The sequence below is a fragment of the Typha latifolia genome, chromosome 13 (assembly GCF_019914945.1).
Source record: "Typha latifolia isolate L0001 chromosome 13, TyphaL0001v2, whole genome shotgun sequence".
Taxonomy (NCBI): domain Eukaryota; kingdom Viridiplantae; phylum Streptophyta; class Magnoliopsida; order Poales; family Typhaceae; genus Typha; species Typha latifolia.
Genome location: NC_133098.1, coordinates 381616 through 408297, shown reverse-complemented (window position 1 = coordinate 408297; position 26682 = coordinate 381616). Strand labels below are relative to the sequence as shown.

Genomic DNA, 26682 nt, shown 5'->3' with positions numbered 1-26682 from the left:
GGGTGGAGATTTTTTGAGAGAAAAATCTATAGACTAATAATTCATTAAGCTTAACAATCTATTACAACTCAGACTCATAGAGAGGTGAAGAGAGATAAAGCTTCGACCTTTAAGCAAGCCTTACACTTGGCTGAAATACTAATAAAGAAACATAGTATTATGTATATAACTAAACACAAGTATCAAGTAAAGAACAAAGGAAATAGGATATCGTTTCTTGAAACAAGCATCTCACTTGGCCAGCATTGACAATACCACAAATAATAAGCGAGAAGCTTTAGATGATAACACAGGCATAGGTGATTCAATGTCCTATGGCTTAATCAACACCACAAACTTCACAAATTCAAACCTGCAAAGCTAAACTACAAACCCTAAAGAAAGTAAAAGCAAAGAGACGGAGATGGAGCCAAGGCCATGAGCAAATCCAGGAGAGATACGAAGTCTCTTAGCACCACGAAATAAAGCTTTGACATAATAAAATCAATCTCAACAACCAAGTATCAAACTATGGCAAAGACAAGTGTCGGGATGCGGATAGCGAAAAAGGGAGAGCAACAATGATGGAGTCTAAGGTAGTGGTGGCGGAATTCGAGGCCAAGCTGGCAGGATGAGGCATGGACAACCGATATAAGGGGCTAACTTGCATGGCATGGTTGGGAATCCTCGTAAGGTAAGGATATGGTATGGAGAGGAAGAGCCAACGCTGGAGGCAGCGGGGAGCAACAAGGAGGTGGCGAAGGTGTCAAAGGGGAGACTCCAACCAAAGACGATAATGAAAGAGCGATGGAGACAAAAGGAGAAGTAGGTGAAAAAAAGAAATAGAGAAAAGGGAAGGAGGGAAAGGCGTAGAAAGGGAGGAGGTAGGTAGTAGAGATAGGGGAAGCGAAGAAGAAGGGGTGAGGAGGGCCGGTGGAGAGGGTGATCTGATGAAACTAAGAAGACGATGAAGAGAACATGAAGAGGATTAAGAGAGAGAGAGAGAGAGAGAGAGAGATAAAAACTAAGAGGAGGAAAATAACCCCTCCCCTCCACGTAGTCACATAGCTAGGAGAGAAGAAAGAAGAGAAACGCCCATGGAGGAAGTGGTGGGAAAAACCGTCGATGTGAGGGCAGGATGCCAAACTCTAGCGGTGTTCCACTAGGGCTGGACCCTTAAGGCAAAGACTAAAATTGTATATTTTATCTTCTCTTTTAAGAATTGCCTTGCAATATTATTTTCCAATCTTGAGAATAACTCATCAAGTATCTCTTCTCCAAATTGACTTTCAAATATGGGCTGCATCACAGCTCTTAAAGACTTCATCACATTTTCCCCGCTTTGTATATTGTCACGAACAAAATCATCATTAGAATCATCATGTGGATCAACATTTATTTCCAAAATTTGTGACCGAGAGATATCAAACCATCCTGTCTGCTGGATCACTTCCTCGACTTCCTCCATAGAAGGTGCATAAAATGGTACATTGAATGAGTCCAAATTATCCTTTTCCACAAGTCCCTGTAAAGGTTGATTAATTGAATTTTAACAAGGACTATAAATTTTATGTTAAATTAACTACGTATACGTACGTAATTTTTCGATCGAAGCTCATACCTCTGAGGCCATCGAAATAAGTGTTTCTGCTACTAATTGCCAAACACAGCCCACACCTTCATTTAATACAAGCAGATCCTTCCTTCCCAACATAGTCAACACCATCTGCCCTCCCGGAACGATTTCTTTGGAGCGTAGATGGAGAAATAATGACAAGTCCTTCTTGAATTGTTTTTGATACAACTCCAGCACGCAAGGTGGACTTGTGTTTCCAATATAGATGTTTCCCTCATTCAATTGCACGCCACTTTTGCTCACAAGTCCTTGAGGGACCTTAGAGAGCCAATGGAGAGAGAAGGAAGAGTGGAAGAAATGCACGCTTTTGCAAGGGAAAAGCCTGCCATAGAAGGAACCAGGCGATCCTACAATGTAGTGCGGAACAAGCTCGTCACCGTTCTCTTCTTCTTCTTCAAGTTTCTTCTCGCACCACTCCAAAGACCGGAAAACGCTGTTGAAATCATTGTCGGGGAAGTCGTTCAAGAAGAACTGGAGCTCCGGCGGACGCCGCCCCAAGCTTCGGCATACATTACCCACTGCATCGATCGCTAGGGAAACCAGCAAGAGAGCGTTTGGTCCCGACGAGCATCCTAAGTCGACCACCGCCATCCTCTCAGCTGGGAGGAGGGTCGACGTGTATATTTCTCTAAGAGCAGCCTCAACTATCGGCTTGTTCATACTAATAACTTTCCCCTGAGATTCCAAATTGAAAACAAAAGCAAAAAACAAAACAAAAAAGAGAATTAAAATAATAAATATAAGGCTAGCGAGTTGTGTACAACTTCTCTTAGAGGCCAGAGGGAGTTACTTGAATCCTGGAGTTGGTGGCGTAGCTGGTTTCTCCAGTCCCTGCAACCATGGGAAGAACTCCTTCTACCTTCATGGCTAATTGGTTGCTATTGGCATGCCGGAACAACTAAAGAGTAATCTGGCATGGAACCCATGAGCCATGAGGGCTTTGTTATAGCCCATTCTGGGCCATGGTGGAAACTAGTAGTCCGAAAATGTCACTAAAGTTGTTAAAATGTTACTATAGGTCAACAACCACATCAAATGCCATTTAAATCGTGTCTGTCATTTAACAACGCCAGCATTTTTGTCGTATTCAGCTGCATATACTATATGCCGACGAAAGTTATAAACATCGACATTTGCACCACTTTTAGTGGCATTTTTAACTGCCGATGAAAAATTTTGTGGACAATCAACAAAAATGCTAGTAAATGACTTAACATTTAGTGGCATTTCAAAATTTGACTATAAAGATATAGTGGCATTTTATAAATATCGATGTAGATGTAATTCGTGACATTTAGTCAAAGGCCAGTAAATAACCAATCATTAGTGGCATTTTCTTAAAGGTCAGTTAAATCTTTAGTGACAGTTACAAAAATGCCGGTGGAGCTCTTGTTTGGCTTTTATCAGGTTTAGTGGCATTTGTGAAAATACCACTAAAATTGATTCATTTAATTTTATGATTTATTTAAAATTTTCTAGCACTATAATTGTGCTAAATTTAAATACCATGTGATATATTGCAATCAAACATAGTATTATTTTCTACTATGTATCAACAAAAGTATATATCTATATAACAAAGACAACATTATAAACAATAAGTTCAGAAATAATATATATATTGACTTTAAAAAAAAAATACAAATGTCTATATACGGATTATACACACATCCACAACCATCCAAATGTAATCATACCAAAAATAAAATAGTTCTAAAATATTCTAAAATTCTTAATATCAAAAATAAAATATCTAACAGATCCAAAATTTGAGATATCGCTATTGCATTTCATTTTTATCGTGGTTTGATACGAAAAAGTGTAAAAAAATTCATAGATTAAATATAAAAAAATGTACAATAAGCCAAACTGAGAGAGAGAATTTTGAGCATGTTTGCAGAAAGTGAGCTAGAAAATAAGGACAATGCTAATTCTGAATTTATTCTTACCGTGGGAAAGAAAGATATTAGCTCTCAAAAGTCAATGTTAGGAATTAGCAAGTTAATATTTCTCACTCCAATATTTGAAATCAAACAAACGGCTGTCTTAACAAGCTGCTTGATGATGCTCAAGCATAGTACGTAACACAAATTTAAATGTTAATCAGACTTGGCTTCCATCACACTTACGTTGTTTTAAGGCAAAGACTAGACTTGTATACTTGATCTTCTCCTTTGAGAGTTGCCTTGCAATGTTATTTTCCAATCTTGAGAACAAGTCGTCGAGTATGTCTTCTCCAAATTGGCATTCAAATATGGGCTCTATCACAGCTCTTAGAGTCTTGGTCGCATCTCTCGCACTTTGTATATTATCGCGTACCAAATCATCACAGGAATCATCACGTGTATCCGCATTTATTTTCATAATTTGTGATTGAGAGATATCAAACCATCCTGTTTGTTGGATTACTTCCTTGACTTCCTCCATAGATGGGTGCATAGAATGACTCCATATTTTTCTTCTCCACAAGTCCCTCAAATTGAATGAGTTGGATTTTTAGCATTAGCAAATATGTACAAAATATTCTAATTATATTTATACATGTATATGAGTATATATACAAGTGTTGGTAAGATTTAGTTTGAAATTTTTTAAATTTTGAAGCAAATAAGTTATGTCGTTCGAATGCACCATGTAAGTCATTTAAAGTTACAAAGGCATATTTTCGATCATTCGAACGCACCCTGAAAAATATTTGAAGTAGCTTAAAGATACAAAGGCATGATTTTGGCTATTCGAATGCATCCTAACAGTTGTTCAAAAGATACATCGAATTAAATTAGATCGTTTGAATGGGGCGATTTTGTGTTTGAATGGGGTCACGAATTTTGCTAAATCTAAAAATCCGCCTTACCTGATTTGACTAGAATTTGGCATAATCTTCATAAGGTATATAAATGTTAGTATCTCTTATAACCCTAAGAGTCATCGGTTATTGTTTTGAGAAAACGTTTTTGAAAAAACATTACTTTTCACCGACGAAGATTTTGTAACCTCTTCTATAAGCGAAAATATTCGTCTGAAGGGTCACAAAGATGGAAAATTAATCTCGATGATTACTGAGATTAAAAATTAATCATGAGAAGTAATGAAATGTGGGGTCTAGAGATCAAGACTGTGTCAGATAAAATTACGGGGATCGACGAGTTATCTATAAGTCAATCTTGTAAATAAATACAATTTTTTAGTGATTGGCTTAATCCGAGTTTGGATATGTATTTTTTTTTTATCCGTTTGAAATTTTTTCACATAAAAATCTTGATTTTTATCTTTGCTTAGTTCGTTAATTATTATTACGCATTTTATTTACTTATGAGTTAGAAATCGTGGCTAGGGTTTAAATATATGTGCGTGTATATTTTCTCAAAAAGGTAAATTGATTTAAGATTAAATTTTAACAAAGACTACAAAATTCTAATTATGTTAAATTAACTAATAATTATGATAAGTTAACTACGAAAATTTGAGGAAGGTGGTGACATATATACCTGTGAGACCATGGAATTAAGTGCCTCTGCTGCTAATTCCCAAACACAATCCATACCTCCACTAAATACATGCAAATCCTTCCTCCCTACCATTGTTTACACCATTTGCCCTCCCGGAACGACCTCTTTGGAGCGTGACTGGAGAAATAATGATAAGTCCTTGAATTGCTTTTGATACAACTCCGGCACGCAAGGTGGACATGCCTTTCCTATGTAAATATATCCCTCGTTTAGAGGGAGCCCTTCAGGGACCTAGCTAGTTAAAAAAAAAAATTACACTTCAATTTTATGGGTGATTGTTCTTGATTTTGACTAGTCGAAAGAAACCAAAGGAGTCTATTAGCTAAGCTAGGGCCGTACGGTAATAATTCAGATTCGATAATTGACATAACTATTTTCTAAATTTTTATTTATTTTTTATAAATGTTGTACGTACGTACGTACCTTAGATAGCCAATGGAGACAGAGAGAAGAGTGGAAGAAATGAACGGTTTGGCAAGGGAAAAGCCTGCCATAAAAGGAGCCAGGCAATCCTACGACGTAGTGGGGAACGAGCTCGTCACCGTTCTCTTCTTCAAGTTTCTTCTCGTACCTCCCCAAAGACCGGAAAACTTCGTTGAAATCATTCTCCGAGAGGTCGTTCAAGAAGAACTGGATCTCCGGCGGACGCCGTCCCAAGCTTTTGCATAGCTCACCCACAGCCTCGATCGCGTCGGACACCAGCAAGAACGCGTTCGGCCCCAGCGAGCATCCTAAGTCGGCCATCACCATCCTCTCCGGGAGGAGGGTCAAGTAGATTTCTCTAAGTGCAACCTCCACTATGGGCTTCTTCATAACATTAGCCTTCTCCTGAGAGATCGAACCATATATAGTTGATTAGTAACATTTCTGTAGTAATGATAGCAAGAATAATAAGAATTAATGAATAGTTATAGAGTAAGATGGAGGCATCACTTGAAGCCTGGAGTTGGTGGCATAGCTGGTTTCTCCAGTCCCTGCAACCATGGGAAGCAAGTGTTCTACTTTTTTCATGTTTGGTTGGTATCTGTGGGCAGGAACAAATAATATTTAACCAAGAGGGAGGGCTGGGGCTCTTAATTTATATACAGCATAAAGATACCGTAGATGATGTAGGACGTTACTTGTCGTACTTCTAAGGTTTTCTCTTTTGATCCGCTGGCTTCTAACTAATAAAAAGAGACTAAGGATTTTAAGAGATAGAATAAAATCTTAAGTTGATATATAAATAAAGATAAAATCTCAAGTTTATATATATACTGTCGTTGTAGAATTTAAAAAACTATGAACCTACTATCCGTTAGTAATAACGTTACTATCATTGCCAAATCTATTACTGGCGTGACTATATGTAAAGACCGATTTTTATTTTATTTAATAATTTTTTTTTAAAATTTTATTAGAGATTTTATAAATTAGACCTTATGTTTTACTTATTTTGTTATTTTGTGATTCATATTTTATTTTTGAAAATTTTGTAACCCAATTTTTTATTTTATTATAATTTTTATTTATCATCCTGATGTTATTTTTATTGACCGACGGTAATTAAATTACTAAAATATTATCTCTTTATTTATATATCATCTTCCTTATCTTCCCAACTACTTACTCCTTCCTCTATCTTCTTCCCTTCTGCTCTTACTTTTTTTTTTAAATTGAGAGAAAAAGATAGGAAGACAGAGATAAGAATAATTTGAATATTTTATAAAATATTTATTATATTATAATAAAAATATTTCTATTATAGTATTGTTAATCAAGAATATTAAATAAAAATTAGGGAAAAAATTAAAAATTAAAGTTATAAAATCTTTAAGTACGGAATAAAAATCAGAAAAATAAAGTGCGAGTTTTGAAACGACAATCTGTCAATCAGCAATCAGCCCCAGCCCCGCTCATTTCAAATCTGATAGCTTAATTTTTAAATTTTTATTATTATTTATATTCTATAATATAGATATTTATAAGTTCTTACATTTTATTTAGAAAACCTCAAATATTTTACCGTAAAAATATAGAACGTGACATGCTCATATAGTTCTTATATTATTCTCTCAAGACCAAAATCTAAAAACATATTCGAACGACTTGCAATTTTCATGTACATTTTTCTCTATTCATTTGATATACACCTTATTCTCCGTATGCATATACGCGTACTTAGAAGTTAGTACGAGACCCTCTCCCTAAAAATCTCTCCCAACACCCGAATCCTCTCGCACTCTCCTCCTCATCTCCTCTCTCCTTTCCCCAAATACCGGCTACGATCTCGCCCAAGCTTGCCGGAATCCCCTCTGCCTCCTCCATCGCTGTCGTGGGAGCCGCCACGATCGCATCAAACACCTCCTGGATCCCGACGATCCGACGGCTCACGGCCCTCCTCAGCTCCCTCACGGCGGAGTAGAACCCCGGAACGGAATCGAGCCGGAGGAGGGCGGCCATGAGCCCCTCGCTCAGCCGGATCCGCTCACGATCGTCTCGTCTTACGGCGTCCACCGTCTCCTGCCGTTGGATCAGCCGCTCGAACCGCTCAGCCTCGGAATCGACGGCACGGATCTTCCCCACCAGGGATCGAGTAAGGTGGCCCCGGAAGGCCGATTGGATCTTGACGGCAGCGTCGGCGGGGTCCGGGGAGGGGAATCGGATGGGAATTGAGGTTAGGGTTTCGTCCGTCGGGGATTCAATGGGGATACGGATGGGGTCGTGGTGATTGGGAGTGTTGGTTTGGTCATTCGAGGTGGAGTAAAAGAAGGAGGTGGAGGAGTAATAGTGGTAGGATGAGTTCATGGAGTGGAAGAGGAAAGTCACAATTTTCAGAAAGTAAGAAAGGAAACGAGGTGGAGAGTGGAGTGGAAAGTGATAAATAAAAACTTCATTACACTGAAGCAAGAGAGACACAGGTCGTTATCGGGTCGGGTTTGGATCATCCGGTATATAAATCAATTTTCTTCTTCCAGTTTTTATTGGATATATTTTATTATTAAATTACTATAAGTGTAATTTTATTACAAGCAATACAAACCCAATTAAAATTGGGCGAATAATAATCGAGCACACTAGCATGATTTCAAACAGACTTACTTAGCAGCAGCACAGATTTTCCCCTTCAAGGCAAGGACTAGAGTTGTATACTTGATCTTCTCTTTTGAGAGTTGCCTCGCAAGATTATTTTCCAATCTCGAGAATAATTCATCAAGTATTTCTTCTCCAAATTGGCATGCAACTATAGGCTCTATCACAGCTCTTAAAGTCTTCATAGCATTCTTCCCGCTTTGTATATTATCACGAACGAAATCATCATCAGAATCATCATGTGGATCTACATTTATTTCCAAAATTTGTGATCGAGAGATGTCAAACAACCCTGTCTGCTGGATCACTTCCTTGACTTCCTCCATACAAGGCGCATAGAATGGTAAATTGAATGAGTCCAAATTGCCCTTTTCCACAAATCCCTGAAATTAATAATATTCTTAAGTGGTTATTATGTCACATTAGCTACGTTATATATCCAAGGTTGCATCTGTATATATACCTGTGAGACCATGGAGTGAAGTGCCTCTGCTACTAATTCCCAAACACAGGCTACACCCTTCTTTAATAGATGCAACTCCTTCCTCCCTATAGTTGTGAACACCATTTGCCCCCCGGGAACGAGCTCTTTGAAGCGTAACTGGAGGAATAACGCGAAGTCCTTCTGGAATTGTTTTTTATACGAGTCGAGAACACAAGGTGGACTTGTACTTCCGACGTAAATATTTCCCTCGTTTAATGGGCTGCCATTTTTGCCCTCAAGCCCTTCAGGAACCTAGTAATTCAGTACGTACATCAACTTCCATCTCTTTTATGAAACAAAAACAAAGGAACGAAATAGATCGAGTACTACCTTAGAGAGCCACATAAGACAGTAGGAAGAGTGGAAGAAGTGAACGCTATGGCGAGGGAAAAGCCTGCTGTAAAAAGAGCCAGGCGACGCCACGACGTAGTGCGGAACGAGCTTCTCTTCGCCCTTGTCTTCTTTAAATTTGTCCTCGTAGAACTCCAAATACTGGAAGACTCTGTTGAAATCGTTCTTGGGGAGGTCGTTCAGGAAGAACTGCAGCTCGGGCGGTTGCTGACATCCCAGCTTCCGGCATAGGTCCCCGACAACGTCGATCGCTTCGGAAACCAGCAAGAACGTGTTCGGCCCCGTCGAGCATCCTAAGTCGACCATCACCATCCTCTCCGGGAGGTGGGTCATGAAAATTTCGCTAATAGCAAGCTCGACTATTGACTTGCTCATAATAATAGCCTTCTCCTGAGAATTTTAAGAACAGAATCGATACCTCATCCAAACTCCAAAGCTGACGATTTCTCTTTTAATTACTATTTGAAGAACTAGAAGGTCATTTTCCTTCTTTGTTTGAACAAAAGCTTCTTCATTCAATAAGACATTAGATTCAAAATATTCAAATCGAATACAAATTTAACATGTAATCTTATAACTAATAAGATGCACCAATCTCTTTTATCCTATAATATATTTAAAAATTCCAATTCAATATGTTTTTTATCAATAAAATTCAAGTATAACATATTGATTCAAAATTAAAATAACATAAAAAATTTAATATATTTTTAGTCTCTCTCTCTCTCTCTCTCTCTCTCTCTCTCTCTCTCTAATCGAGATAATTAATACAAGATCTCCATTATATATATGATCTATCAATGATACTAAGCACTCCCATGAATATCTCTAGGAATAAATGTCACGATATCGAGTGACTTAACAAAGATTAATGGCTACGAACCTACGACTTACTTGAAGCCTAGAGTTGGTCGCATAGCTTGTTTCTCCGGTGCCTGAAACCATGGGAAGAACTCGGTCTACCTTCATGGCTGTTTGCTAATCAGTTAACGTGATGGAAGTAAGTCAGCACTGGGTGTGAAGACCAAGAGCTGGGGTCTATTTATATGCAAACTAGCATCATGAGATCTTGTGAACGATATTTATTCCACCGATTACGTTAGGCCGAAGGTTCTTCCTCGGCGAACCTCACATGTTCCTTCTATTTACTGAATTGTGAGTCTTGTGTATCAAGTGGGGGTGAGGTGGGTCTTTATTAAATTTTTTTTTAAAAATGCCTTGCTTACCGAGTCACAAAACGTGCTTGTTAATAGCAATTGAATAAAAAATTCTTATAACAAATGCTTGGGATGATCTATGGCAAGCTACCAATAAAATAATATAAAAAATAAAAGTGTGAAAAGCCAAACAATATAAAAATAAATATGTGAAAAGCTAAACCGAGCAAAAAGTCATGGATCGAAAGCAATTACTATAATTTTTTTAATGGGTCTCAATTTAGAATAACATCGTCGGCTAGACCTCGTGATATCGTACATAAAATTTTGATATGTTAGGATGAATAAAATCCTATTTTAGTTGAATACAAATACAAAATTTCCAAAATCATTTGCATAGATCTACCTTCGTGGTCAATTAATCCGCAAGAAATTAATCTTCTGTCGGTGCTACGGTTATATTACTAAGACATAGAGCCCAAGGGTCTTTCTATAGGCCTCTGACTCTGATATAGTTGTCAGGTCTTTGCAAGTGATAAGAATTAATGCTAGATGACCCAAGCGGTGATATCATAATATGTCGTCTTCATAACGTCAGAATTCAGTAGTCATAATAAACTTTCGGTAAACACATGATGTGACGTAATATGATAGAAAATTTTGTATAAAGCATCGTGCCTTTTAATGAAATTAGAATTTATACTTTATATTTTATTATTTACAAATTAAATTTTATATTTTATTAATTAGAGATATTTTATTTCTAAATTACTAAAATACTTTTAGCACAGCTAGCTAGCTAGCTTAACTCAGATGTTTAGTTAATTTTAATTAACATATCTAATAGCAGAGTATTTTCTAGACATATTATCTAAATTATATTGCTTATTTTATAAATAATAAAAATATAGATAGTAAACTATAAATTTATTAAAAAATAGAGTGCCTTATGCAAGTTGTCTGATATAATAATTGTCGACCAATGGAATCTTCACGCACCACCAACCTTAGTGTGGACTCTGGATAAACGAAGACTAACGACTATAAGATTATCCTCTTTTTCTCTTCTCGTTATACTCGTGGAATGAAGTCAATTAACGTGTAGTGAGTGGCTGAAGTTATGAGGAGGTTAAGGCCGGCCAATCCGACCCGCTGTTTGGCGGGTCGGGCCAGGCGATTCTCCATCCAAACGGGTCGGGTTGGATTTAGGACCCAACTAAGCCCAAACAGTTCATTCTTCCTGTGCAAAAGAAAACTTGAGCTCACAATAATTAGTGAAAATTATTACGTACAGAAAGAGACAAAGTTGTTTTTTATTTATTGTTTCTCAGGAAAAAAATAATAATAATAATTACAATACCTCGCTATGAGAGTAACTAAACATGATCATATGCCAACTTGCGATATTAAAATATAGTGTTTCCCTTTTAATTTCTATACCGAAAGAAAGAAAGTCTTTCACCTATTTAATTAATTGAGTGTCAAACCTCACTTCTTCTCGGAACAAAATAAATAATAATAAGACTTTGATAAATTAAAGAAAAATTTCAAACCTGCACTTAGTGGACGACGACTGGTCAATGGAGAATTTTCATGCCATGCAGTGCTGCGCGATGCATGTGGTGCGTGGTGATAGTTGTGGGGTTTAAACGTGCTAATTAATATAATTTACTTTCGTAGTTAAAAAGAAGAGGTTTTGCCTATGTTTATTAAGCCAACCTCGAAACGTATACAGGCTTATGATAGATATTTCTTAAGATATAACGTTAAGCATATAAAATATGTACGTGTGAAGTTATGATTAGAAGACACTTTTGTCTTTGGTAATCAACTTTAACTAGAAGAAGATATCTTACCTGAAATTAATTTATTATTTCATATTTCGAGCAAAAGTCCAGCCCGATAAGAGCATCTAATACGGTTATACGGCCCATTTTGGATACTCTCCATTGCGGATTGCAGGAATGTCCTGCAGAGAGGTACTTGGGTACTTGGCAAGTTACTGATTGGCGTAAACTGATCACGAATCACGAGGGGCTGCTTGTTGATTAAGTATATACATGTATTAGTTTTAAGTAGGTCAAAATGATACGATAAGGTCGAATTAATACTAACACTCAACTATGCAGTCAATTGGAACACTCTCTTAATTGCATGGTTGAGCAACCAAGTAGCCTATAAATAGGGTAAGCGGAAGCAATGCATGGCTCATCTCCACTTTCGCAGTTGCATCTTCCAATATCATATGGCTTCCAGGGCTTTGCCTGTGCTTTTTGCCATCTTAGCTTCTCTCCTGCTCATCTCCATGGATGTGGTAACAGCAAGGGAGCTGGAGGAAAAAACTGGTTACACATTCTCTCTCTCTCTCTCTCAAACCTTACCACTTTTATTTCTATAGAATATAATCACTTAATTGCTAACTGGTTTCAGAAGATAAAAACATGAAGCAGGAAGACCTCACAGACCAAAAGTATCCAGGAAGCTACTACCCATACCCTGGCTGGGGCTTCCCTGGCGGCGGTTTCGGATTCTGTCGGTTTGGATGTTGCTATCGTGGATTCTTCGGGCGGTGCCGCTACTGCTGCGCATATCCAGGGCAGGCTCCTGTTGCTGAATACCAAGCTGATGAGCCTCATAACTAAGCTTGCATGTGTGAGACAAAGTTTGCTGTGGGAGGAGTCTACTGCTTGTTGGTATGAATAAAAAGGGTGTGAGAGTGGGGGAGGAGTAGTATATATACCTCCTCTTGGTTGTGTACGTAGAACATCTCATGTTGTTTGCTAATAAATAAAATAAACTTGCATGTTGGTATTTGACACGTTCGTACTCTATAGCTGCTATTTTGCTATGCTTTACATATGAGGCTATCTTTATTTTATTTTTTCCCCGTAAAATTATACGATTTTATTTTCCAAAATATATAAGACTAAAATACAATACAGGTTAAAATATTCAAGCTTAGATCTGCGCTCAAAGATATATAAATGGTACTTTTAAAAACAGAAGTTTTTTTTATGCATGTTTTAGGTAAAGGAAACCTCGCTGCCGACTGGGCGGCAAAGTTGGAAAAATGTGAGTTCAAATATGTTTCGATGAAAATCTGTTTTGATAGCCCTAAGGGCCCAATCCCCTAAACCTGTGTTAGGTTAGCTAAATAAAACTCTAATATCAGAAGAATATATATATATATATATATATATATATATATATATATATATATATATATATATATGATAAAACTAATATTGAGCTAAATAAGGCTTATCGAAGCTTAGGTCATTAGAATTTGATCAAATTCCAATAAGGCCTTTGATATTTATCAGGAATAGTCAGGAGCCTTGATATTATATATATATACATATAACAAAAAAAAAATATAGAAAACTGCAACGACCCATTTTTGAGTGGATGACAAATATGCCCCAACTCGAACACATCTTTATAGGGGTTATCATGTTATTTTTCATCCTTGTTAAAAACCTTAATTAGAGTGAACCTGGTCAACTAAATATCCGATCACCTCAAGCTATAAGCTCTCGGGTCCCAGATCTAAATTTTGGCGACTAGAGAGAGATTCAAATCAATAGCCGCAATATGATCTGTACCACTTTCGTCATTAATGTAAAGAGATTGATATAAAGTGGTAATTGACTTGGTAGTTATCTTTCCTTGATACGGATATAAATATGCAGGTCCAGATATCGACAAGAGTATCAATCCGATTTGTAAGCAGATCATACCTATATAGATGTCATATTACGTATAAGAAAGATCCACTTAACTTATAGATGAATTGGTTGCAGTAATCATAGAATATCAAATGGAAAAATAGTAATGGTGCGACGCAACATTCGACCTAATTCGACCCTACCGATATAATCAAAATTCTAAATGTATAGATTTAATTAGGAAAATTGACTTAAAACGTACCTTTGACTTATCTTCTTGTCAAAATCAAATCACCCATTTAATATAACTAGTACAGTATGAGATTTATCGATGATTAATAGATATTAGTTTCAACAGTATAGTTGTTTAGCGTCGAATAACACGTCTCTATATTAAGAGGTAAGACGACGAGTTTTGGCGAAGTGCATGCATGCCGACAGTAGCACCTTGGATATTACACGCAGATATTAGTGCAAATTAATCGATCACGACTAGTGTGAGTCGCTTTTTCATCTACGTATTGAATCTAGATATTGACTAAACATGCATGGATAGATATACATTGTTAACAACTATATATCCATGTTCAACTAAGTCAAAGCAATACGATAAGGTTCACTTAATACTAACACCCAACCGTATATGCCCGCAATTAATATTGGGATTGGTTAGAGATAAGACTCTCTTAAAATAATGGTGACCAAGTAAGCAAGCACGACGCCGAAGAACCCTATAAATATAGCATTGGAGGCAATGGCTCATCTCATCTTCTTAGACGTTTCGATCTCCGATATAGTCTTCGAGTAGAAAGATATGGCTTCCAAGTCTTTCCTTGTGCCTTTTGTCATCTTAGCCTCTCTCCTGCTTATCTCTATGGATATGGTAACAGCAAGGGAGCTGGAAGAGAAAACTGGTTACTCTCTCTCTCTCTCTCTCTAGAAATATGTATTCGTTAAAAACAAAAGAAACCTTAACACTTCTACAATCTAACAGCATGTATGCCCGTGTATATGGAGAATGTTTGCATACTTGAACTTGATTAAGGCTAATTACTTAATTGCCTACTGGTTGCAGAAGATAAAAACATGAAGCAGGAAGACCTCACAGACCAAAAGTATCCAGGAAGCTACTACCCATACCCTGGCGGCGGCTACCCTGGCGGTGGCTTCCCTGGCGGTGGCTACCCTGGCGGCGGCTATCCTGGCGGCGGCTATCCTGGCGGCGGCTATCCTGGCGGCGGCTATCCTGGCGGCGGCTTCCCTGGCGGTGGCTATCCTGGCGGCGGCTACCCTGGCGGCGGCTTCCCGGGCGGCGGTTACCCTGGCAGATACTGTCGATTCGGATGCTGCCGACGAAGCTACTACGGTGGGTGCCGCTACTGCTGTGCTTATGCAGGCCAGGCCACTGTTGCTGAATACCAACCATAAGTAAGCTGCATGTACGAGCTTTGTGGTGGTGTGTAATATATTTATATATATTATAGGTAGTGAGTACGTGCATGGAGACTATTCTAAGTAGTTGTACGCATGAGTCAAAAAGTGAATAAATTGTGTAAGCGTTTGTACGTGTGTGTGTGAGAGAGAGAGAGAGAGAGAGAGAGAGCATCTGATGGGTTGTGTGTGCAGTGTCATGATGTTATTTAATCATAAATAAATCAGTGGTGTTTTCTTAGTGCAAAAGAATATTATTGGTGACTACTCTAGAATATATGTGGTGGACTTGATTCCTTGTTAGTGATCATTTTCCAGGATGAATGTTTGACATGCGCTCGGAGACGAGCTTGACCTGCGTGATAATTATTTTTATCACGGAAAGTTTAGTGCAAATTAACTGATTGGAATCACGAGTGAGCTGTTTGCATCCATGGAACTCGAAGCGATGCAGCTTACAAAAGTCAACGGGTGATCACATTGATAGTTGACTAACACTTATGGCAGTGCACCTGAGATGCATGTACGTATCAAAATGATAGTGCGTCAACGACCATCGTCGTCAACTAGGTCAACGTGCTGCCTGATAAATATCAAATAATACTAACATCCAACTGTACATATCTACATGCAATTATTTAGAGATAAGGACTTTGCCATAAGTCCTTCACCACTTGGGCTCGTCCTGGCTGACCCAATATAGAACTCAACTCTGTTATATATACAGGTAATTAAAAGCTCGTTTGGAAATGCATCTACTTGTTTAACCATAAGGTACGTACCACTGCTCTAGTGAAAAAAAAATGCATCTGAATAAAAAGTTACAATATAATCAGAGTGGAATAACTTCCGGACCCCATACGCCATAAAGAATAACAAGCACAGAGTAACATAGTAATTGGAAAATGTACTCAGTTCCAGGTTGTGGAGAAGGAAAAACTAGCAATTATCATGCTAACAAGTAAGAGTTAAGTATATATATAGCTCATCTGACACAGTCTACAATGTTCCTCAACTAATTAAACAATTCATGTACATATAGTTAAACTTAGCAATGATGAAATAAAATCAAACAGTGGTGAACTAATGGATTCATTCTCCGGCAGTAGAATTGCAGACAAACATGACATATCGAAGGGTAAACAGAGTACCAAGTATTCTTATTGACAACGGTTCCATAGTTAAATTTCTTTTGGGTGGCTGGATGTTTTCTGAATCTGATACAAACAATGACCTCAAAAGCTTGATATATGTTCTTGAGACTGAAAGAATATGCTCAGTTAATCGTTGATGGCCATTCTCTCCGTATGTCGAATGTGTAATTGATCTCCAAGTAACTCTTGTGGTCATCGTCAATGAACTGATACAAGAAATTAATTAACATATCACAGTATAAGTATATAATAACAGCGATTAATATATAGCTATCAAATCTATAATTATTCACAAGAACCACACTAGCTCTGAGTCTAACTCAAAGGCAAAGCAGCATAAAACTCCATAGTATCAGATATGCTACAAGATGCGAATCCTCCAACATGGAAATTTGATATATTGATAGATACAGTTCCAAGAATCAATCACGGAATAAATATATTTGAAGGTTACAGACTAAAACTTATAGATAAATTTATGGCCAGATTGATCTAATTACCTTAGTTCTTGCCGAGTACGATCCTCTTGCAAACATACCAGCAGGAGTGGTTTCTTCATGTGTCTCATATGTGTAAGGCTCAAGCTGCGGACTGAAGGTCCCAAGCATTTCTTTGGTGCGGTCCACTATGTTGGAAAATAATCAAGTCAATAAATAACAACGCAAAAGTAAAAGCATTGACAAAAAAGATATTGGCATTTTGTAAAGAAGTACACCATGTGAACACCTTTACTTTGGTTATTCATTATCAGACTAAAATTGGTGAAGATGAGATCAGGAGCTCACCCTTGATGCCAGTTTTCCAGACTGTGTTGGTGTATCTGAGACCTGAGACAATATTGTTGCTGACAGAGAAGGTGAACTTGAGCTTATAGTGGCTGCCTTCTTTCAAAGTAAACCATACACCCTTTGATTTGGGTTGCACAGGAAGTGCCAGGAAAATGTCAGGTCTACCAGGGGATAGGATTGAAAGGCTCAAGATGTTAACTTCAGGCTGCAATGTTTCTACAGCATGGTAAAAGTAATTTTAGTAAACCAAACTCACATTGTGTCGCTGTTTGGGAAAAAATCAAGCTTTCATAAATCAGAACACTGAAACCCAGTACTGGGGAAAATCAAGACACTGACTCTGAGTTCAGATGTTTGCATAAGAGATCAAGAAATGCAAGTAAGTAGTTTATACCAATAAGAAAGAAAAAAAAACAGAGAAACTTTTTGGAAAATTACTTTTAAACTAAACAGAAGATACCATGCTACATTCTTGATTAAGGTTGATCTGAAAAAGATTAATTTCATTGGGCTGTGAGACAGAAGGGAACAGTTTGAATTTTGAAAGAAAATAGCTAGCCTATCCCAAACGAGCAACGCGTCAAAAGATCTCTTAAGTCTCTAATCCTACAGAGGGCAAAACACCTCAATAGGGACTTGACAATTAGCAAAAGAACTAAATTCTGAAATAAAAGGAGTCGGCTTTACCTCCAACAGAGTTCAAATCAACACTTCCCAAAAGTTGCTCCTTCCACCTCCTCAGGCTCTCATCATCCTGCAAAACCCCAGATAATACATAGAAAAGCGACATCCTCCATGAATTCAACTAGAGAGAGAGAGAGAGAGAGAGAGAGAGAGAGAGAGAGAGAGAGAGAGAGAGAGAGAGAGAGAGAGAGAGAGAGAGAGAGATAGAGAGAGAACCTTATCTTTCTCAAGCTGATCTTTGAGACTCACTTGAGGCCCCAAATCAATAGCTTTGGCACCTTTACCATCCATCTCCTCCTCCTCTTCCTCCTCCCCCTCAGTGCCATAGAGAGATGCTTCACTCATCTGCCTGTTAAGCTTTTCACCACCATGTCCACCCTCTCTTTCCTCATGCTCCTCTCCACCCTCTCTTGCAGCCAAGACCCCTTTTTTCTCTTCCAAACCCATGTCCTCAGAGCGAGAGAGAGATCCAATGGCCATAGACATTGCACCCCAAGAGCATCAACAAGGCCACCCAAAAGCAAGAATACTGCGAACAGGGGCAAAAACTAACCGATTCGAAGGAATACAAACCCACCCACTAACGGTCAAAAACAAAAAGGAGCTAGCCTAGCTATAATAAAAGAACAGAAACCCCCCATTTGCCCACGAATCCAACACCGCAAAAGGTGAGAACCCAAGACGAAAGGATAACGAATGCCTTCAAAAAGCAGCAGCTTTGGGAGATCCCTGCAATAGAAGCAGTTAAATGAGAACAAAAAGATAACACAGAAGGAAGAACAGGATGTAGTTGGCTCTGTCAATTGCCAAAGGAGAGACAGAGAGAGATGAAAGGAAATAAAAAATTTATTACTTGTTAGAGAGGTGGAGAGAACGTGAGTGTCACTTCTAGGAATGGAGGGAAAGAAAGGGAGACAAGAGAGAATTGTAGCTAAGCCGCCCTTTGAGACCCGTTACTTCCAATTGGGCATCTGGCTCCAAAGTTTTACAGACACTATAATTTAACTGCTATTAATTGAATTGAATTATTACTTGAGGAATATTTGGGCTCTCTGCTTGGGCCCATGCATTGTGCCCACGTGAGCGTATAATTGATTGCGCTTGTTGGTTTCATGCATCTCTCGTGACTGCTCCTGAGCTCTCTCATTTACCAATGTCGTAATATATACTTCCTTCTATTTTTTTTTTTACTGAGGCTTAGCTCGCTCTAATTAAATTGTAGACAGTGAGGGATATGATATATATTTATGAAACAATTTTTTTATTGATTCCATAATTCAAAGCACGATGCTATTCCATCACAAACTTAGTGATGAAATTGTAAATGTTTTCCTATCAATTATTAATTTCACTTGTTCGTATGAATAATTATATATGATATGTTGGACCAGCTGAGATAATCCAATGAACTTGCTGAAATAGTTAATAAAAACGAACGTGTTTGCCAATTAAGGCCAACTACCATGGCATGCATTGACTTATTATAATTTATAGAGTCCCAACTACTACTTGCTCAAGGGCCGAAAAATGGATTCCAGTATGGGCCATAAAAGGCCCAAGTAGAGTTCACCCTAGTTGGGCTTCATCTGGCCCATAACTCGCACCACCTACCTACTATCACTCACTCTTTAATGACTCCATCCGCCAAAGTCATTGGGAAGTGTAAAGCCCCAGGCCCCAGCTGCCATGAATAATGAATGACCTTAGCTTGCTCGACGAAATGCCGAAGTCGGAACTAAGTATAAAAAGGGAGGGAGCGGAATAGAGTAACAAGTAGGATCCAAATAATTTGAGGTCATGGAAGGGAAGCAAGGTCTTGGGTTAAAGGCCACCATCTTGACGGGGATACTAATGGTGGTGTTGTTCGCTGAGCCTAGCAAAGCTTGTGCGAAGGACAGGGAGTGCAAAGATTGCATACTAAACCAATTCAAATCCGTGTGCCCGAGTTGCAGACCCATCCTTCGGTGCCTCGCGGGGTGCCTGTGGAATGGAGTCGCCCAAGCCAAGTGTGTGGAGACTTGTGACTCGGGCAAGGGGAAGACTCGCCTCTCGGAGTGCAAGGAGTGCATGCGTGAGTGCAAGTGCAGTTGTGTTCACTCCTCAGTTTGAGTGCATGGAATCGTATCTTTTTGTAGGTTCTCCATTGTCTCCGTATTCATCGAGTTGTGTGTGTGTGATGAGTAGTAGTTTTATTAAAAAGGTAGGGTGTGAAATGAAATTTTACCATCCTATATATCTAATATGGTTAATGGGCATGATTAGTGGAGGAATTTAGAAAGGCGATCCCACTTTTAACGCTAATTAAGCACGACGGAATTGATGCCACCGAGTAGCGAGTCGCGCTACGTGGCGCGTCGTAAGATGCCACCTCATTTAATGGCGCCACGTGGCAGGCGCTTCCTCTCTAAATAATTCTATTTTCCCGTGACAGAACGAAAAAAAATAAACCCTCCTCTCCTGCCCGCCAAAATTTTAATTTCCAATAAACTCTCTCGTTGATCGAGCTTGTCCCATAGCCCTAGCTTTTGATCCAAAGCCCTCATGATCTTGATCCTTCCGGTCGAAGAACGATGGTTCGAATTGGATTTATGGGGTGGAGTGTCCTCGAGCCCGGTGGTGTGTTCTCCGATGAGATCGGGCATGCCACCGTGGTCTCCATCTCCGTGTTCATCGCTGTGCTCTGCCTCTGCATCGTTGTTGGGCACTTGCTCGAGGAGAACCGATGGGTTAATGAGTCCATTACCGCCTTGTTGATCGTAAGATTTTTGGAATCCCTCGATGTGATGGCTTATATCGTTTAAATGGAAAGATTTGTTGCTCTTTTTGCAAATTCTTGGTTAGTTAATGGTATGAATGTCGTTCCTTATGTAATAGATAAGCTTGAATTCTGATAAATCTTAATATAGGGGTTAGTCTTGTTGTTGAAGGTGGTTTGATCAAGTGGGTTTCAAAGTTTTTAGGCTGAATTGGATCTGCATTAACAGAGGAATAGGAATAATTGTCGAAACGGATGATAGTTGAGGGAGAGTTTGTTTAAGGAGAAAAGCAAAGTAGCAAACTGTTGGATATATTGTTGTTTGGAACAAAAAAAAAGAAATCTTTCATGTGGTGTATTAGTCTTCATGCTCACCTTTCAAGTGTTCTTTCATTGTTTCCCATCTGGTAATCTGAAGTTTGATCTACAAGAGTATTACCACCTTGCTTGAAAGAAGCTTACTGTTATTCATATGTTTATCTTAGGGATGCATTGTTGGAACAATCATCTTGTTTTCAAGTAAAGGCAAGAATTCTCATATCCTAAGGTTTGATGAAGAGCTATTCTTCATATATCTTCTGCCGCCTATTATATTCAATGCTGGGTATGTGAAGCAAACTTTGTCTCATTTTTTTTATTTATGGTGGTCAGATCATTTATTGTCTTGGCTATATGACAACCTTTTGTTGCCTACAGATTTCAGGTCAAGAAGAAGCGGTTTTTCCATAACTTTCTGACAATAATGATGTTTGGAGTAGTGGGAGCGTTTATTTCATTTGCGATCATTTCATTAGGTAATTTTGCATTTTAAGTGACTGAGTTCTTAAATTGATGGCTAGGATTGTTAAGCAATGCAACACTCAGTACCATTTTAATTTGTGAGCTGTTTTCCACCTACAAAAGCACACCTATGTATTATTCAATATGCTAATCCAACATAGTATTACATCTAGACCAAATTTTAGTGATGCACTATAACACTTCATGTGAACTTTTGATATGTTTACTTGTTTGAAAAAGGTTCCTGGTGGCTCTTCCCTAAAGTTGGTCTCAGAGGACTTGATGCACGAGATTATCTAGGTTTGTTCGTTATATGTTTCTTACTCATCTATCCAGGAGCAAACCTTCCCAATGGCCAATATTTTCACTCATCTTCTGCTTCATTCCAGCTATTGGAACAATATTTTCTTCAACAGATACTGTGTGTACACTACAGGTTAGGTAGCACTGAGATCTTACAGCTTTTCCTACTGTCAGCTTTAATCCTCAAGGATTAATTCTTTGCTTTGTGATTTTAGGTCCTTCATCAAGACGAGACTCCTCGTTTGTACAGCTTGGTATTTGGGGAAGGAGTCGTGAATGATGCTACATCTGTTGTCTTGTTCAATGCGGTTAAAAAGATTGATGTTTCTAAGCTAGATGGCTGGGCAATAATGCATGTTATTGGAGATTTTCTGTACTTATTCTTGACAAGCACTGTCTTGGGGATTGCTGTAAGCTTCATTTTCAACTAATGCCCGTTCTCTTAAAAGATCCAGCAGATAATTGAGAGCGTATCCATGATTTTCATTAATTCAAATTTTTTCCTTGCCATGCTACTTTTTCTCTATATTCTGGTACTTCGAAGCCCTTCAACTTAAAGGCCTTCTCATCTTAGAGAGAATGGCATTGCTGACTCAACAGTTTGTTTAGCATTTTGTGAAAATTGTAGATATCTTATTCTCTTAGTAAAGAATCAATGTTTCTCATATGTACTCTGCACTTTGCCTGAATCTATTTTACTGCTTATTATCTGTTTCAGACAGGACTATTGACTGCTTATGCTCTTAAAGCTCTATATTTTGGTAGGTAAGTGGTCAACTAGTAGATAAATAAAATGAAATAATTTCCCTTTGCTTCATTTCATTTATTGGAAACTACAAAGAGTCACTATTTTGCAGACATTCCACTGATCGTGAAGTAGCTCTAATGGCTCTAATGGCTTACTTATCATACATGCTAGCTGAGGTAAGAATGTAGAGAGTATTGTGCAGTTTTGTATGGAAAAGATGTTCCTTTCTGATCATGGCATGTTCTTTTATTGCAAAAGTTATCTTGCATTGTCATTTATTATCACTGTTCTATGTATTTTGCTGGAAAAAAAGGGTGGCACATTATCTGACATATCATACGTTACCTGTCCAGCTATTACAGTTGAGTGGAATCCTGACGGTCTTCTTTTGTGGTATTGTGATGTCACACTATGCATGGCATAATGTGACCGAGAGCTCAAGAATCACGACAAGGTATGTTAATGGCCTGGTCTTTAGCCTTAATTCTTGAATTAGCAGCAAGAAACTGTGGTAAAAGTCTTGGAGCAAAATATGTTCGAGTTATCTGGAGATTAGATATTCCCTTTCCTCTGGATGTGTAACATCATCATAATCTGGAATTAGCAGTCTCAAGATGCTGGGTGTTAGGAAAATCTTATAAATATTTGGTTGTTATTTAGTTCTTGCTTATGCCTGACATAAGATCTGTATATTTGATCGATACCGATATTTATTGTCTGTTTATCTTGCAGGCACATATTTGCGACACTATCATTCATTGCTGAAACATTTATTTTCCTTTATGTGGGTATGGATGCCCTTGATATGGATAAATGGAAAACTGCGAACACAAGGTAGCTAGTAGTTAGCAGCAACACCTTTTGAGAATGAGCAAAATTTTGTTGTTAACTATTGCTTCTATGGAATTCAATGTTTCACCAATTCATATTGCAAATATCTCTTCCTTTAATAACCGTGTGATACAAATCATTAGCATCTGATTTTTAGCACTGGGATTGACCTCCAAGATTTTCTATTCAAGTTAATATACATATTCATATATGATGAGTGACATTGCAGTAATTCTGTGTTTTATTGAAGCTTGCTCTTATAAGACCACATCATGCCAAAGATATAAATCCATTTATCTGTTTATCCTTCCATTTCTTTTTCCACTTTACAGTCATTTTCATCATTTGGGCAGCTTGAAGACATCATTTGGTATCTATGGTATAGTTATCTTTCTGGTTTTGGTGGGAAGAGCTGCATTTGTATTCCCTTTGTCTATCGTATCCAATCACATAAGCTCGAATTCTGAAGGGGCATTAATCACATTCAAGCACCAGGTTGCATCCTCGTATATATTTGCCTTTGCTGAATTTTGTCTTGGACAGCTCTAACTCATTATTTATCTGAAGGACCGTAGTAAATTATCAGGTGATAGTAATGTTAAAGAAGCATATATTGGAGAACTGATTCCTCTTCTTTTTTTGCTTGATGGCTTCATATTTGAAGGTTGTAATTTGGTGGGCTGGTCTCATGAGAGGTGCTGTTTCTATTGCGCTTGCATTTAATCAGGTTCTAGCTTTGATCAATTAGTAGCAGATTTTCTTTTCCATTATGTTCGTTGTAAGCATGGTAAATTTGAATCTAGGAAGTTTATTTTCAATCTGACACTCATATTGTTGCATGCTATGCATCTGCAGTTCACGTATTCTGGTGTGACATGGAATCCAGTTCATGCAACAATGATCACCAGTACCATTGTCGTTGTACTCTTTAGCACCATTGTAAGTTGCTGATGGCAGCACCATCTTTCCTGTAATATGTTTAATCTGTAGGGACAATATATCTTATCTTCTAATGAGCATGCATGCTACGCGTAGCGTGACCCAACTTCCTTTTTATTTGTGATGGTTTCGGAGCTCCATGATACTAGTTAGTCCTAAACTTGGCCCCCCAAGTCTATTGATCAGACAAACTTGCTAAAATAGAAGCATGATACCAATCACTAAGGCAGATAAGTGGGTTAGTTAGCTCGAATAAAATTTGTACTTCCAGTCGACAGAGTATGAATATATATTTACCTCAGGGTCTACTTTCCTCCCGGAATATGATGAAGAATAAGAAAGCACTGATTGCCACTGATCATGAAAGCACACTATTTTCATCTGTTCTTTATCAGAGCGCAATAATATAATGATATATTTCTATCAAGATGTTTTATTGAGTATTCTCTCGTGATTTGTATCGTTTCAGGTGTTTGGTTTTCTCACTAAGCCACTGATATCTGCCCTGCTACCATTTCGTTCACATGAGAGAACTAGTAGTCCTGAGTCTCCTGATGATAACAATGAGAAAGATGGTACGAAAGACGAGATCACCCTTTCGCTGCTGTCTCCAGATGATTCATCTGGTGGTGCCCTTGTTCAAGCCACGAGAAGTCTATCTATGCTGTTTGAAAGGCCAGTTCACACTATACATGCCCATTGGAGGAGATTTGACGACGCATACATGAGGCCAGTTTTTGGTGGCCCAAACCAGCACATGTATATCGGGGATGAAGTGAACGTTGCTCACCAGGTTTGAAGTGGCTGCAATCAGCCCAGAAAAGCAATCTAGGCTTTGATTATGTTGGTAGAGGTAACAGCTGCAACGTTGCTCATTGTAACCATGTATAGAACTCTAATTCTCTATAGAGTGTACAATCTCTTCGGTGGTCTTGTCTGTTGGATGGAAATTTTAACATGTATGCAATTATTGGTTTTTACTGAAGCTAGTTTGAAAGCAATTGGAACTGGGAGATACTTTTCTGTTCGAATAATAAAATATTGCTTAACTCGCGAAAGTTAGATGGTCACAATAACTGACATTCATCACGGAATTAATTTTGCACTCCTTGCCTCCTGTTTTGGTTTCAGACTTATTGTGGTTTCTCTGCAATAGCTACAGTTCTTCTTATATTATCTTTTTGGCATCTATATATGTATAATTCTTCTTCTTTTTTTCGCTTTTTGATTGTGTATATATAGCATTTATACTAAAGTTGAATTGTTGTTTTTCTTTCTGTTTTGCAATGTGAAGTTATTTGTATGGAACTCGAACTGATACAGATCTATAAGAAAGAAAAAGAAAAGAAATATATATATATATATATATATATATATTTAATTTGTAAAATTTTGCTCTGTTAATCTTTTATTGGTCTTCTACTCGCTCGTATTTATACTATTCAACTGCAAAGGCTGTGTGCAGATGTATAGCATCAAGCCACATTAAGTGAGTGAGTCGTACTACTAGGATTCATAGCAAGATTATGTAGGAACGGAACAATTGGCAGTAGTGAATCCTAGTCATCATGAACTGTGAATGAGTTTATGAACTCGTACTGCCTAACACCCAGCTGCTGACGTGGTTCGACGTGGCAGACCTGCTCACCTGCGTCGTCACACGTCCAGATTCTGGCAGGTGGGAGTTCCATCACGGGTGAGGAGCTGGAAAGATACCTTGCGGGGCCCATCTCCCGCCGTCCCCTAGCTATTGCCACGCCATTTCGGGTCCCACCGCGGCCACCGCCCACCATGATTTAGTCGCTTCCTTTTCATTCTGGTCGACCGTCCGATATGAAAAAGAAGAAGAAGACAACAAACCCAGTAGTTGTCAAAGAACGATGAGAGAGAATTAAACCAAACCAAAACTCCTCTAATCCCATTAATTCATTCGCATGAAACTATAGACTATAGAGCCTTGAAAACATACATGGATTCCTTTCTACAGATTAAACAAGGGGAGTAAATTAAGTAGCTCCATTTAATACCTTCAAAATATTTCTTTTATATATATAAAAAAAAGAAGTGCGTACGTTATCTTGTAATATAGTTAATGGTATCAACGACATTAGAACGTGCATGGCCAATCAATTCGTACACCTACAAGCCACGCTGTACAGAACTCAAAAGATAAAACAACTCACTAGGGCTTGTAATATTTGGACAGGGCGGGTGCACATTGAATTCTGAGATTAGCCCACATCCATTTGGCTCTTCCTAATTCCTCTCCTCAAGAATAGTCATCCAGCAACGTCATCCTCTGCCACATGGATTTCTTTTGCACCAATCGACTCCATGGACATATCATGCACCCGATCCCAAGAAAGAAAAAGATTCCTCTTCCTCAATCAACAAAAAAATAAATAAATCAAAC

The 26682-nt window shown here is 38.2% G+C and overlaps 4 protein-coding genes and 1 pseudogene across 5 annotated transcripts; 1 reads left to right on the top strand and 4 right to left on the bottom strand.

The window, feature by feature from the left end:
* Positions 1 to 136: 136 nt before the first annotated feature.
* On the bottom strand, positions 137 to 6167 carry LOC140800124 (anthranilate O-methyltransferase 3-like; annotated as a pseudogene).
* A 1117-nt stretch (positions 6168 to 7284) lies between these two features.
* Positions 7285 to 7911, bottom strand: LOC140800123 (BAG family molecular chaperone regulator 5, mitochondrial-like). The gene has a single exon (XM_073154785.1). The coding sequence runs from the start codon at positions 7909 to 7911 to the stop codon at positions 7285 to 7287; it is 627 nt and encodes a 208-aa protein (XP_073010886.1).
* Positions 7912 to 8057: 146 nt separating this feature from the next.
* On the bottom strand, positions 8058 to 10190 carry LOC140799648 (anthranilate O-methyltransferase 1-like). Of its 2 annotated transcripts, none has more exons than XM_073154055.1 (4): positions 9926 to 10190; positions 9011 to 9421; positions 8660 to 8932; positions 8058 to 8579 (listed from the first exon to the last, which is right to left on the bottom strand). In XM_073154055.1, the coding sequence occupies exons 1-4, from the start codon at positions 9998 to 10000 to the stop codon at positions 8202 to 8204; spliced, it is 1137 nt and encodes a 378-aa protein (XP_073010156.1). In that variant the 5' UTR covers positions 10001 to 10190; the 3' UTR covers positions 8058 to 8201. The 2 variants fall into 2 exon arrangements, with proteins under 2 accessions (XP_073010156.1, XP_073010157.1); XM_073154056.1 differs by having other exon boundaries at positions 9915 to 10070.
* A 6043-nt stretch (positions 10191 to 16233) lies between these two features.
* On the bottom strand, positions 16234 to 18886 carry LOC140799602 (rho GDP-dissociation inhibitor 1-like). Its single transcript, XM_073153981.1, has 6 exons — positions 18767 to 18886; positions 18130 to 18642; positions 17917 to 17983; positions 17227 to 17445; positions 16942 to 17066; positions 16234 to 16647 (listed from the first exon to the last, which is right to left on the bottom strand). The coding sequence occupies exons 2-6, from the start codon at positions 18397 to 18399 to the stop codon at positions 16564 to 16566; spliced, it is 765 nt and encodes a 254-aa protein (XP_073010082.1). The 5' UTR covers positions 18400 to 18642; positions 18767 to 18886; the 3' UTR covers positions 16234 to 16563.
* Positions 18887 to 20022: 1136 nt separating this feature from the next.
* Positions 20023 to 25327, top strand: LOC140799614 (sodium/hydrogen exchanger 4). Its single transcript, XM_073153998.1, has 14 exons — positions 20023 to 20669; positions 21154 to 21272; positions 21365 to 21462; positions 21689 to 21748; positions 21838 to 21884; positions 21967 to 22161; positions 22470 to 22516; positions 22609 to 22675; positions 22853 to 22953; positions 23232 to 23333; positions 23684 to 23825; positions 23995 to 24057; positions 24186 to 24269; positions 24739 to 25327. The coding sequence occupies exons 1-14, from the start codon at positions 20484 to 20486 to the stop codon at positions 25066 to 25068; spliced, it is 1641 nt and encodes a 546-aa protein (XP_073010099.1). The 5' UTR covers positions 20023 to 20483; the 3' UTR covers positions 25069 to 25327.
* The last annotated feature ends 1355 nt before the right edge of the window (positions 25328 to 26682 follow it).